This window comes from Fringilla coelebs, assembly GCF_963513975.1.
Source record: "Fringilla coelebs genome assembly, chromosome: 3".
In the NCBI taxonomy this organism is placed as follows: Eukaryota; Metazoa; Chordata; class Aves; order Passeriformes; family Fringillidae; genus Fringilla; species Fringilla coelebs.
The window spans coordinates 82,498,015-82,512,901 of NC_140030.1; the positions used below are offsets into that span (position 1 = coordinate 82,498,015).

At 36.8% G+C, this 14,887-nt stretch overlaps 1 protein-coding gene across 2 annotated transcripts in view; it reads left to right on the forward strand.

Annotated features, from left to right (window-relative positions):
- AKT3 (AKT serine/threonine kinase 3) overlaps nucleotides 1-14,887 on the forward strand; it is a 151,316-nt gene that overhangs the window by 79,320 nt on the left and 57,109 nt on the right. For both annotated transcript variants that reach the window (XM_084201782.1, XM_084201783.1), the window contains exons 4-5: nucleotides 10,638-10,749; nucleotides 12,176-12,320. In XM_084201782.1, coding sequence (XP_084057908.1) covers nucleotides 10,638-10,749; nucleotides 12,176-12,320 — 257 coding nt within the window. The remainder of the gene's footprint in view (nucleotides 1-10,637; nucleotides 10,750-12,175; nucleotides 12,321-14,887) is intronic.

The following is a 14,887-nucleotide window of genomic DNA, read 5'->3' on the forward strand; positions in this document are numbered from 1 at the left end:
ATTCCTTGGTTATTGCTCTGCATATTCTAACTACTCTTTTTTAGCAGGTAATATTTTTTCTAGATATTTGGTCCCTGGTTTGCAGCAGAAAGACAATTTCTAGAAGTACAGTGGGCTTTTTTGTCCTGCTTTACCATGTTCTTCACTGCATATTCTGTCTTCCCTCGCTGCAGCAACTGCAAGGGTGATCCAAATGGTAGTTCTGCTAAGCAAAGAAATGCATAATTAGCAGTTATTATAGCATAATTACCAGTGTGCTGGTACTGGTTTTGGTTAGGGTTTTTTTGGTTCCCAGAGGTTCTGTTATGTAATTCTGATATTAGAATGCTGCCCCTGAACTTTGCCTTGATAGAAATTGAAAGATTTCACATTGTTTTCCAAAATGACGCCATCACCACCCCCACCACCCCCCCACCAAAAAAAAAAAAATCCTTTCTTCAACTAGCAAGTCTCATAGGTCTGATTTTTAGGCTGTGTAAGCTAAAGCATGCAATATTAATTGAAAAAATCCAGTTTTGGTAAGCATGACTTTTTCTGTTTTTCTGACAGGAAAAGGCGTAATTTTATCAGCAATGTTGGCTGATCAGTGCAAGAATAGGGAGATGTAACACTCATCAAAAGAATCTCATGAAATTAAGTGGAGTGCCTGTGTAGAATTCACAGGATGAAAAGCAAACCAGGATGGTATTACACTCTAAATTGCAAGGGACTGTAAGTTTTTTATCATCTCTTTTATCTGTCTGAAGATGAGATCATCAGTAGGGCAAATAAACAAACAAAATTGCTGTATGAATGGATCACATCTCATGGGAAGTACCTGGTAAATGTCAAGAACTGGTCTCATGGCCTCTGATCCAAGAGTTCCTGAGCTGCTGCAGTAGGTTTGTGGCCACAAGCAGCGCAGCATATTTTTCCTGTAATAGTGAAGTACGTTTTTCATAAATTACTAGCCAGGCAGATGGAGTGTGAGATCACTGTTAATACCATCTTGATTAGGTTGGCAGGGACTTAAAGATATGTCTTTACAGTCCTATCTTCATGTAATCTTTGTAGCTATCTGTAAAGTGAGAGTGTGGTCTCAGTCTACTTTTTGCTCTCCAAATGATAGACATCTTTGGCTCTTGCTTGCAATTTGTTATTTAAGCAGAAAAGGCCAAGGCTGTGGTATTATTTTCGTAGCACTGTTGGAGTTGAACATTCAGTTCTACTTTGTTCTACAGTTCTACTTTGTATGATTCTTGTTGTGTAGTTTAAAACTTTCGTGAGCAGCTCTGTCAAGCTGGTTACTTCCATCGTGCAGATGCTTTCCCACCAGTGTCCCCTGCCTTCCACACCTGTGACATCAGCTTTACATTGCAAAAGTAAAGCTCTTTCCCAGGCACAGTATAATTTCCCCTAGTGTGGCTCCCTGTTTCCTTCCATGATAACTTCAAAGTTCCACACCTAAGCATTTCTCTTTCTTTGGTCTTTTGTCATCTGTGAATTCCATTGGGAATGAGGAGAAGGCTGGAGAGAATGAATTTATTTTACAGACTGCTAAAAGTGCTTCCAGTGATAAATACGTGTTTGCTAATAGAGCTTTCTCATTGAGGAATGTTTTGTCATAAGAATGGAGTGTTCAGAGGCCTTTTCCTTGGGTAGTTCTGGCAGGAAATGTTAGGGGAAGGCATTTGGAAGTGTGTGTGTAAACAGGTAGCCTCTTCACTTGGAGAGGGAGAGACTGAGGCAGCACACATGTGCTTCAGTCCATTGCCAGCCACCCAAAAGGCAGGGGATCCATGTGGGCTTGTAATGGAGATGAGGGATCTCTCTTCCTTGGAGCACTGAAGATGAAACACAGTCGAGTGAAGGGTATGGCAGAGTGGGGCTGTGTGGAGCTGAGCCCTGGGGAAGGACACATGTTGGCCTTAGGTGTCCTGGATGGACTTCATCCCCCTGTGGCTACAACGCTCCCAACTTTGGGTGCACAGGGAAGGCAGCCGTGGGCACCCTGCGCTGCATCTTGGAGCTGTTGCAGGGTGAACAAATCAGCCAGATTTGTTGCTACTGAATAGTGTGTAGGAATCACTGGCTCCTCTCCTGTGGAGCCAGCTTATTTTATACCTCACAAAACAAAATGGGAGTTGTGAGAGCTGTGTATTTGAAGTAGGCTGTTAGTTCCTTCATGCTCATGCCTTGACACTGAGACTCACACAGAGCTCTGCCGTGGTATCTTACCGTGCACTTGAAGATAAATGAAGGCGGTGTAATTACATGGGTGGGAAGTTCATTGTGAAAACTTAAAACCGGGTGATGCTGGTTTTCAGGGGTAAATTCAGAGGTGTGAGCTTACTGGAATTGTCTGGTTCAAAATCAGTTCAGCTCTTTTCAGGTAGAGAGGAGCAGTTGCAAGTAATCAAACTGCTGTAGCTTGTACAGATACTCTTGATTGACTGAGTCATGGTAACTGAGTGGGTGTGCATTCCTAGCCCACTTCAACTGCAAAATAAAATATGTTAATTTAAATTGCTTTTGCTTAGGCATTTATGCAGTCAGAACCAGTTTAAAAATAATTTTGGATTCAGTTGGTATGACTTCTCTGTACAGGCAAAGGCCTGATAAAAAAGTCCTGTCTTTTAAAACGCCATTATGCTTCTTTGAGAACAAAACTAATACTCTGGGTAACAGGATGTATTTCCTCAATGCCCTCCCACCCCCTCAAAAAAATCCAGCATGGCCTCATAATGCTGTTTGCAACGGGCCCACTGCTGTCTAAGTGGAATAAACGCTGCTTTATGTAAACCACTTTGATTGTCATCATTATTTGGGAAAGCAGAGTGGGGAAGAGTTCTACTTCAGTTCTACTTGAGGAAGATTTGTGACTTCACTGATTTAAAAAAACCCCAACTTCTCACAGGCGCAGCGAGTGTGTAGGTAATCACACAGCACATTTGGGATGAAGTGTCTCTAAGAATTGGCCCTTTGCCTTCATTTTGATCTTTACATGGGGAATAATTGGGAAGAGCTGTATCCCTTCACAGTATCCTTTGAACCTTGGCCAAAAATGATGTCACCTGGAACTTTTTTCCTGTCTTGAAAGATAATGCTTTCTAAGCACTCTGGTACAGCTACCCTTTTTTATTGTCCTTAAAAATAAAAAGCAGTTTATTACTATATTATTACCATGAAAAGGTAACCTTTTTTAAACTTTATTTTATTTTTATTTTCTCTGTGGAAGGGATTATCAAGAACCTTGGCTATTCTAAATGGAGAATCTGTGATACTTTTTCCTAGTCTTAACTTTTCAGTGGGCCAGAGACAAGATTTTTTTATTTTTAGGATCTAAAAATCTTCAAAGCAGGAAAATTGAAAGGTTTTGGGGGAATAATTTAAAGAATTCTGAAGAAATTTTTTAAAGAAATGTGTAGGAAAATATGTATGTCTGTTATTATAAGTGAGATTAATTAATGTATCAAAATACTTCAGCGTTAGACACGACCTTGTGTGCAACTCCAGAAATAACTTTTCAATGAGATTTAAGTCCATTTTTAAAAATTTGTTACCATACTGGATTACATGAACCCAGAGATAAGATATAACTGTACTTATAATTACAGTGTGAGTTTGATTCCAAAGTAGTTATAGTAGAATTGAATAAGTAATGTTCATTCAATACTGAAAACACTTGTTGAGAGAAAAAGTCAATGTACATGTTATATACTGCACTTGCAAATACATCTCTGGAAATTCAAACTCAAATCTCTTGTGTATAGGAAATATGTCCATATCTGTTGGATGGAGAAGTGTTTGGGAGGCTTTAAAATTGCTTTATGAATGCTTTCTAAGTGATATAGTTGGTATTCTGTCCTTTTGACTTAGAAGTTTGTAGCTAGACCTGAAAGTTTTTATGCCAGTGTGATATACCCAGCTGCTTAAATAAAACTGGGGTGTTTGCATGAAAGACAGAGAAGGACAAATAATTGTACTGTCTTCCATTAAAACAAAGTAAAGCCCAGGCAAAACCCACGCAGAAATCTTCTATTTTCATTCTCCCTCTTTGCATGAAGGGACATGTGACAAACTGGTTGTAGTGGCACGAAGACATAGATGCTACTTTGGTACTTTTTGAAGTATTGGAAATAAAAGACTTTGCAGCATGATGAACTGCACAAAGTTTGATCTTTTACATCTTCAAGGAATATAATTACAGGGTTTTTTTTTCATATTTTTGTTATATTATCAAAGAACATATAAGTACTTGCCATGAGCCAAGCCCCACAGAAGTGGGATTTTTACCCATACAGAACAAAAAGTCAGTCCCTGCTCCAAAATACTAAAATTCCAAATATAAAACAAGTGACAGCAGATGGATGCAAACAGATGGGAGGAGTATGAGAAAACTATGAGACAGTATTAGCCTGTAGTACAGGCAGTGGTCTCAGCACATCAACAACTAATCCATTGTCAAGGTTAGATTTTTACTCTCATCTCCCTTCTTTCCTCCTCCCTCCTTTCCTCCCTCCTGTTTTTAAAGGCATGGTGAAGGAGAATTTTAAGGAGGCTTTTAAAGAGAACTAATATGACAAACAGAGAGAAATTAGAAATTCTTTAGAGAACTGATGATGAAATTGTAACAGTAAAGAGATGGGTGGCATTTTGATACTGAATAAAAAATTATATCAAGGATGACAGCAGGCTGTGAGGACAGACAATGTTGAACAGCTACCTATATTTGATATGATAGAGCTGGGTAAAAAATGGGAAATGCCCAAAAGAGAGGGATGTGGTCAAGTGAACAATGGACAAAAACAATCTATTATGAATAGTTTTGGGAATAGCATTTTTAGGGTAAACCTGTATTTGTTTGGATAAAAGAGATATTAAATTGTTCACATAAATCTCTGTGTGACCAAATTTAAGTTTAGGGTGTTACTCCCCCTAAATAAAATGTAGTAAGAAGTAACAAAGCCTTTTGGAAAGCCTCAGAGAAGCAGATTTTTCTTAGGGAGTGGGTAAACAACTGGGAGAATCAAAAGGGGACCAAGCTAAGGTATGTGTATGGGTACACACATATGTTTGTTACTACATGTAAAATTGGATTTTCATGTGTCTATGAACAAAAATCTGTGTATCTGCCTCTGTGTTATGAAAACGATTTATTAGTTCTCTAGTTGTCTACTATTTTTCTAACAAAAAAGATCACTAGAGAAGTGTGGATTTGGAGTGCAGAGCAGCAACAACAGAAAAAGGTCTTTGTAAAGAGTGTATTCATTAGATTTTGATATGAGAAAGAAAAATTAGATTAGCAATTAAATAGGCAAAGGTTGGGACAAAATTGTTTATCTTGTAAAGGAAAGACTAAGAGAAAAATAAGAAATCAAGGTTAAAATATTATGTAAAGAGAAAGATACATAGAGAGATACAGATCTGTGTAAAGACAACACTCTCCCTGTATGTTAAAAAGTGCAAACATTATAAATAATGCAAGCAGTGGCTTATACTACTTTTTTTTAATATAATTTGATAGTCATGGGAAGTTATCCTCTGTGCTAAAACTCAGTCTGTATTGTCTGTATTAGAAATAATTTCTCAGATATGCAACCTTCTGTTCATTTTTTAGTACAATTTTTTATGGCTGCTTGAATGTTTAGTATTCCTGTCTAGCCATATCAACACATTCTGCTGAAGTTGAAACCTTTCATATATGAAATAATAAAATGGTATTAGTGTTCTGTTTTTTTTAATGCCGAATTACTGCATTTAGGAAAAGAATGCTGGTGGTTATACAGTTAAAGTTATAGAATTCAAACTTTAAACTTTTTAATAAAATCTGAACAGATGATCTGCGCTCTTTTTTTTTTTTTTTTTTTTGGAACTGGCAGGTTTCAGGCCCTCTAATTGGCTTCCCAGCTTTGCAGAGTAATTACAGCTTCAAGCAAACTTTGTCATCTGTGGTTCAGAATGGTGTAAAGTAAACAGAACGTTTTGAAATACAGTTTGTAGTTAGAGTTGCTCAGGAGAGTTTAGCTAGCATAACTACTTAATTTAGACAGTAGCAGTTATTTGAAAAAGATAGTCTAGCATTTTAGAATTGTCAGGTTGGTTGTTGATAGGAAGACAAAAGTTAACCTCTGGTATGTACCTGATTTTGTTTTGTTTTTTAAAAGGATACTTTCAATAATTGAGAAACATTCATTGCTTTTCTTTTTACTGTTTTGATTTAATTTTTTTTCCGTTTTCGGTATACATCCAAAAATGGCCAAAGGAGCGCTATGCACTTGTTGGAACAGAGTTGTCATTCCCTGTTACTGTTTTTGTACTTTGCTGCTTTGAACAAGTGTTCTCCCCCAAGGTATTTCCTCCCCTCTAATATTAAAGGAAAAGTTCTCATGACCGATGTTTCATCCCAGGAAGACAGAAAGCTTTAGGAATAAAATGTGTAATTCCAAGTTGTAGATGGCTAGCATACAAGAACACAAAGTTGAGTCTGTCTGTTTACTGGCTTACTCATCTTTTTGAATGATAATTTAGACTTCCAACTGTTTTGAGTTGAGATTCAGTCCTTTAATTACATATGTTTATGTATAGTAGCAAACTTGAAGACATTATGGTAGAATGTTCTCTACTCTTGGTAATGACCCAACTATCACTCGAGCATTCGGAGCCAGCTCTCAGTAGCCAGTTTCACTCTTTCTTCTGTGCTTTTGTATTTTCCAAACTATTCACTCAGTCTTAAACTACTATGGTTTTTCCACTAATTAGTAGAAAAATATTTTGGTAATTAGCAGTAACTGTGTATTACAGCACTTATTCATCTTACTAGATTTCTTTCCCCTAGTAGTAGGTGAAAGATATTCACAGACAAGTTTTTATCCTGTTCAGCCCATACATTTGTATACAGCAGCACATGAAACATGTGGGACTACTAAATATCAGCAGACTGAAGCTATTTTTACCTACTTGAAAAGAATGGGCAGTACACCTCTTTTGGGAAGACACTGGTCCTCCACTTCTTCCTGAAACCCTTTATACTTCATAAGGGATGGATATGAATGTATTCAATTTTAACCTTCTATGAGGAAATCTAATCTTTAGCCACTTGTAATGGAATATTACCAATGCTAATTAAGTTTTGTTAAATTTTATTTTCCAATAATTTCCTCCAGTGATAGTGAAATGGCATTTTTGGGGGTTATTTGTCTGGAGGTTTGTTTTTTTTTTCAGTACCATTTTAAATTATTAAGGTTTTTTTAGTACCTTTCATTGATTTAATTAATAATCTGTAATGAAAACTCTGAATAATTTTTTGTAATAATGTTTTATTATTATTTATAAAGTTAATAAATATTTTGTTCTTGCTAATAATGTGCATAATTGCTTTGAGGGTTGACTGAAAAAGTATAATAAAAGTAGTATATTAAATAGAGATTTACGTAAAGTACAAACCAATGTATATATTTATTATGCTTTTATAGTTTATTATATATACTACATGTCTATTATATATTATATACTATATATTACATATACTATATATATTATATTTTGTGCATATATAGGTGAAGACCATATTATACATAGCATTTGGACATAAGCAGATATAATTCTATTAGTTCAGTTTTTTTCATACGTGAGTTGGAAAGCTTAAATAATGCAATTTAAATGCATGCATATTTGTATATATTGGCAAAGAGAAAATAATTGGTGGAATTCAAAATCTTCAGTTCCATCAGAGGCATTGGAGAGGATGTGCTTCTTGGTTGGTACAGATTTTTCTGCAGGTTTGTCTCTACCTTTTTTCCTTCAGACTGTCCTAACACAGTCAGCTCATGTTTCTCTCTGACAGCTTTTTTCACCTTCCTTCCTCTAAATTAGGTACTCTAGTTTGGCTATATTCTAGCTATCCCCATACTTTTCTTTCTCATACAGGTTCCAGTCTTTTTCCTGTCCTATTACTACTTTCCTGCCTTTATTCCCTAGTCTTTTGTTCATAACAGCTCTCCTGTAAATAACTTGCTGTATGCCATCTTTCTACATGGGATTTTGCCTCAGTGAGGTACTTTGTTATACTGTCTGAGGAAGAGGTAAGGCATTATCAATATAAGTGAAATGCTTTCAATTTAGCCTGTGGAGAGGCAGTAGATAGCTGTAGTCTCTGGATTATACTCAGTGCCTAGACTTTCAATGATTTTATGCTTTAGTAATTGTTAGTGTAATTTTTTACCCTCCTCCCACTGCACTCTTATCCCTCCCACATGTAGTGTGGCCAGATGCCTTACATTTTCACAGGAATACTAAAAGGATATCAAAGGTCTTGATTTGCCAAGTTTTAAGTCTCTTCTCCAAAAAGCAGCATTTTCCAGCAGTGTGCAGCTTTAGGCTGACACCCAGTAAAGAAAATTTCATCCTAGATGATTGATAGGATTAAAGATGAGAGGATGGTTTTGTCAGGACTAAGATGAGATAATCTTAGAGCAGACAATGCTTCTAGTCTCTTCTACTAGGAAGGTAGCCCCACATGTTCCTTGGAAATTCAGCTGAGGAAGTTAAAAAAAAAAAAGTCTGTTAACCCTCCCTTCACTGTCACTGTGATTGTAGGTGGACTTCAGCCATACACCTGAGGATGGGGATTTCTTTGATCTCATGAGTAATTGCACTGAGCTACAACCCTGGTTAGGTACCCTAAGCAGCTCTACTTCATCATGCTTCTGTCTGCCTTGTTTCCCTTCCAGCCTTTGTGTTAAACTCTCTCTTCCTGTGTCCATCCTGCTGTAGATCTTTCTTCTACATGTTGAGGATAGTTCTCATTTCATCTAAGACCTAGCAGAGCATGTGTAAGCAATGAGGTTAAACTACTGTTTCTCTTTTTTAATGAAATGTTTGTTAAATGGAATCATCTCTGTTCCTGACAGTGAGCAATCTGACTTACATAATAATTTATAGATGTATGGTGAATATATAAGTTTGTTTATCAAGGAATGCACATGTGCACAGGACAACATTCATTCCTTTTGTTTCTCATACCTATGTCTGTCAAGCTTCTGAGGTGTTCTGCTAAGCTGCAGAAAAAAATACTATTGATAGACATATCTACTTCCACATGTCTTTGTTTTTTCAAATAAAAAAATTGCAGTAGATGATAGCTGAGGTTTCAGGATCCTGAATTTGTCAAGAGAAAATATGTCAAGCCAAAATTATTTATTTCTGTGAAAGGAAAGCATGCCTTGTTAAGTGGTACATGTCGTATGACTTCTGCAAAGCGTTGACATTAACTGGAATAAAGAATAGTAAGCTGCATAAGTAAAAGGTGTGGGTCAACTGGTAGGTGGTAGCTATATCAAAAAGAAGTTACAGCAGATTGTAGGTGAACAGGAATTCATTTACCATATCATTATTGATTGATTTGTGAACCTGATGAATCATTTTAGATCACAAGCACACATTTGATCTGGATCAGCTTTGAACAAGTGATAATATTCCAGACATGAGATGTGATGGTTTGTGTCTACATTGTGGTAGCTGCAGGAAAACGAGTAACACTTTTGACAGAGTAACCTTAGCTTCTCAAAAATGTTTAAATGTATTTGCATGAATAAGGAGTTTTAGTTTGTCAGAGTTTTGCAGCTGTAATGTTTGGTGCAGCATCGTAGAACTGATACACAGCAATGCTGAACCATTGCCTGAATCTCCAGTGTTGTGGTCTTGCCACAAAGGAGTAACTGGTGGTCTGTAATATGTCTGGAGTTGTGGAACAAGGAAGATCTTGGGTCTGAAAGCACAACTGGTGAGGGACACATGGATTGAACTGACTTAAAGAAGACTGAATAAAGCAGTGTTCAAAGGTCTAAAAGGGACGGCTGCTGGAAAGATGAAGTAATTTAGTCAAAAGGACAACAAACAGTATGCTGAAATTATAGGAAGAGCTGCATTAAATCCTAGGAAAAATCTTACAGCATTAAAAATAGTTAATTTCTTTATAGTTGAATAGAATAGTTCACTTACAGGGGTTTTGAAATTGCTACTTTTTGGGGATTTTAAAAGGAGTGTAGAGAAATACTTAGGAGAAATAGCATAGGTAGATCTGATTCTGCCCTAGGGCACAAAGAGAATTAGATGATTTCCTGGGGCAGCCCCACTGGTGATGTGTGTGGGGTTGTTCTATATTTAATAATCAGACTAATTTAAACATCTGAATTTTCTTAGGCTATTTTATAATAAACCTTCCCCTGAAGTGACAGTACTATCAGTAATTGTGACATGGTTACCATTGAAGGGAAAATGTCATATTCCTCCTGCTGGGTGCAGATGGAAAAATATGCCAGTGGCTACTGCTGTTTCCTTGGCATGCTATAGCAATCCAGGATCTAATACTCTTCTTAGCCTCATAACACAGACCAAGTTAACAAATGGAGATGGCACTTTTATATGGACAATGATACGAGTTCCGTCGATGCCTCTGACTGCTTTCTTCACCTGCTTTATGGTTACCCACTACCTTTTGTTCAAACCTGTGGTTGTATTGCTGTTCTGTATTTCCTTGTGTGCTGGAGAGATCCTGAATGGAGACACATAAGCTGAATGAATTTCATCTAAGTGATTTTGTTTTTCACCCATTAACTGGCAATATATAAAAAAGGCAATGTCATGTATTTGTCTAGAATGTCAGCTAATGAAAACAGAGCGACCAAAGCCGAACACATTCATTATCAGATGTCTTCAGTGGACCACTGTCATAGAGAGGACGTTCCATGTAGACACTCCAGAGGAACGGTGAGGGTTTTATTCTTGTTTTCTTTTTCACAATCCTTGTGCAGAAGCCTCAGCAGAGTCTCTGCTGGGCCTGCACAGCAATCAGCACTTGGAACTGTGACATTCTGAGCAGTTAGTTAAAGATTTTCAAGTCGGCTTCTGTAAAATATTATTTGAGCTCATAACTAGATTAAGAGCTGCCTGTGAGTAGGTGGGATGAGTGTGTTCAAATAAGCCAAAACTATGTCATGATATGTCTCTGAAGTGTTAAATTTTGAACATCCAAAGCCTGGATTGAAATAATTCTAGCCTTGCTGTCTTACTCCTTCTAATGTGCTCCTTTCTTTTGGCATAGAAAGCAGCATGCTTATTATAATTTATTTTATGTTGGCTTATTAGTTTTTCTTGTTTCGGTAAACATTCACAAATGCATAAGAATTAACTTTTTTAATGCACCAAAAAGATTTTTAATGCATGTAGGAGATATGGGATAATGCACTCAAATTTTCCATAGTCTGTCTATGATTAAATGCACTGAATCTTCCCACTGTAGACATCTGTCCTTTTGAGACCAGTACTATGATCTGGCTATCATTTTTTGTATCAGTAAATAACCAACAACTTTGTTTTTTCTGCTGTTTCACTTAGAGGTTTTTTTTATTCTACCTTGGTACTGTGTCTCCACCCGGTCTTTTTTCTGTGCAGTGTAGTAGCTCACACTGCATTCAGTAGTAAATACCACAAAAACATCCCATATTCCTTTCTGGCTGAGCAAAAGGCAGCAGGTAGTGTGCTTGGTGTGGGGCTGTGACCTGCTCAAGGGCTGCCTGGTGTGTCTGTGCTGCTCTGCTGGCCCTGCTTGTCCCTCCGTGGAAACCATCACCTGGGCCTGCATCTCAGTGCAGCCACAGGTTTTTAAGATACTTGTAGGAATGTAGTATCTTTGAGCACCTTTTTTGAGGGAAATTTGCAAAAAAGCCTGTAAGTTGAGTTTTAGGAGGAGAGAGACAAAGACTTGAACATATGATATGTTTTAATAAATCATATTTTCTTTTCCTGTGAAAATATCTTGAAGGGAGGGGGAATACCAAAAACCCTCTTAAAATAGCAAGGTATTATTATGAGATACTATTGCATAAGAGATGACATCCTATGCTCACAGGTGTATTATACTTGGAACAAGTGTTTTCAAGTTTCCATTAGTAAAATACTTACAGAATCAGAAGCTGCTAATTCTTGAAGTGATATAATGGTCCTTTCTGGTCAACTTCATCCCCTTTAAGAAAATGAAGGATTTGGAAGGAAATTGAAGTGATTGATTAGTATGAGTCTTTTGCTGTGTAACAGAAGAATTGAACATTGAAGCAATGTAGCATGTTAAAAACTTTATGAACTATGCAATATATTTTTTGAGTTTCTAATAGAGGTGTTGGCTTGTTCATGATAGGGAAGAATGGACAGAAGCAATCCAGGCTGTAGCAGACAGACTTCAGAGGCAAGAAGAGGAGAGGATGAACTGTAGTCCAACTTCTCAGATAGACAATATAGGAGAAGAAGAGATGGATGCTTCAACAACCCATCATAAAAGAAAGGTAATGACCTTAAAAATAACTTTTGAGAATGGTCTAGTTGGGTAAAGCAATATGCAGGGAATGGTATTTCAACATGAATTTCAGTGTATTTTAAGATCAAAGTATTTATTTATTTCAATGAAGCTGAACTGCCCTAGTTTTGTTTATTGGTTAAACTGATATGGCACTTCTGAAAAACAAAGTTCAACCATTCAGGCGCATGCTAACATTCTTCTTATTGTTTGACTATTATTTCATCCTTTTGTTTGTTTGCTATTTTAGAAGAATGGTAATAAAAGATTTTATTTAGACAAGTACTTTTGCCTCTTTTCTCATGCAAATACCCAGTACAAATTAGGTAATTTACATGAGAAAGGCTAGCAGGATCTGGCTTTTAATGACCTTGGTTTTTGCTAACTTGTAAGAGAAAACAGCATTTCCTTTTTCTGCGGTCCTTTACAGCTTTTGATGTAAGTAGGAACATGTACATTGCTGGCTATAACATACTTGTGGTTGTATTTCCAGAGTCAACAGGTTAAACACACAGCCAAGAGCATGTTTTAAAGATCTGATGCCACTCAGAGTTTGCTCGTGTGTCTCCATTTTGTCCTGTATGGGCTACTCAAACTCATGTCTCTCATTTACTATACAGAGTTGATATGACTCAAGAAATTCACTGAAATTGCATGAAAAAATAATAACCAGTTTACATAGGACTGGATTTACTTTTTCTAGCTAGAAGCGAAACCTGTAGAAAACTAAGTATAAATCTGCTGGCAGAGTAAGACAGTCTTATAGCTCACGTAACTGAATGCCTTTGAGTGATGAACAATAGAAGAAATGGTGAACATTTCTCTATTTGGTAATAGAGCATGTTTTGTTTGTTGTGCTACATGAAGCAAGAACCATAGAAAGGTCGGGGCTGAGAGCTATACCCTTCAGAATATAAAAGAGATGTCATAGGTAACTTTAGTTCCATCATGTCCTAATTTTTAAGAACTTGAGTTTGCAGTCCAAACAGAGTTCTTTTATGCAGTTTCATTGTATGCAAATTTCTAACCTTTGTCTGCTGTAGAAAAAGGTAAACTCAATTATATAGAGCTGTAACAATACTCTGAATATATATTGTCAGGCTGACTGTAAACTTACCCAAGCCTGATGGCATGGATATTTAATGACTGTGCTCCAGGGTAAAATATAAGTGGCAGCGAGACAGAGGCGGTGTTTAAGATGTGTCAGCCTTGTGAGAGGCAGTGTGATTATGTGGAAGGGATTTGGGTCTGCTCTGTTAAAGACCTGAGCACTGTTCCAAGCCTGTGTATCCTCTTAGTGGAGTACAAAACCACTGCATAACAACACTTATTTTCCAGGTGTCAAAATTAATGCTGTCTGATACAAGTAGTTTATCTGGAATGTGCTCTCCTTGTGCAGAGTGCAGTGTGTTTTCCCATACAACAATAGGGGTTGTGGGAGCAGGGGATCAGTTTTGTTTCTGTCTTGCCACTTGTGCTTTAAGAAATGCTGAAATAATATGCTGGGACAGTGTATGGGCAGTGCTACGGAATATTTAATGGCTTTGGCAACCAAAAGCAAATATTTAATGGCTTTGGCAGCCAAAAGCAAACTCTACAAAACAAAGGTGAAATGAAGAATGTTGATATTCAACATCTAATAACAGAGCAAAATTACAGAACTAGAAAAAAAAGATAAATAAAAAGGTAATAAAGTAAAAAAAAAAAAGAAAAAAATAGAAACAATAGAGCCAAAACTCAGAACCCCACAGCAGATTTCTCTCTGTTGGAAGATGTTAGTGAAAGATGCTCAGAAGTTTTTGGAATAAAAAATGTGAAGTGACCATTATGACAGGGAATTGCCACTGCCTCCAACTTCAATGAAATTGTGAAAATTAGGTCTTTTAAAAACTGTTTCTGTTTTGTAGAAATGTCTCTGAAAAGCTGTTGTTTAAGCTTCATAGTTGTTAATGTAATCAGAAACATTTCAGTTATAATGACTTAATGCATTTTTATTGATTTTTTTTTTGTATTGGATTTCTTTCCTTTCAGGGATTTTTACACAATGTGTCCTTTTTTGACAAAAGCTTGTTTTGTCACCTGATTTTACATCTAAGCCCAGTGAATTCTGCTTGTGCATGCACCAGATGGTATACATATGAGTAGAAGAGCATAATCAGATTAAGAGACAAGACAGAGAGAGGAGTTGGGCCTGTTCTCTGAAAAGGTAGCGAAAAGAAAACAGCCTTTAGGATGTGAAACTTGATTTGAATAAACATGACAGCTACATCACTGCTTAGATTTGCTGGAAGAACCAGAAGCACCTCTTCTTTTCCCCATTTTTTAAAAATGGTGTCAATATTCAATTCAAGTTTTACACATCACTAAAATTTGTAATACTCAAAATTATTAACAAACTACTTTTATTTCTTGCTGTACTATTACTTCTTAGTAGAGTTTTCCTCCTGATGAAATCAGATGAAAACTCCACATGGTCTAATAATTGTGCACATCGGGAATTAAAAAAAAAAAGTTCGTTTCTTTGGTAGGAATTTTCAACACCTACATTAGGGTGTG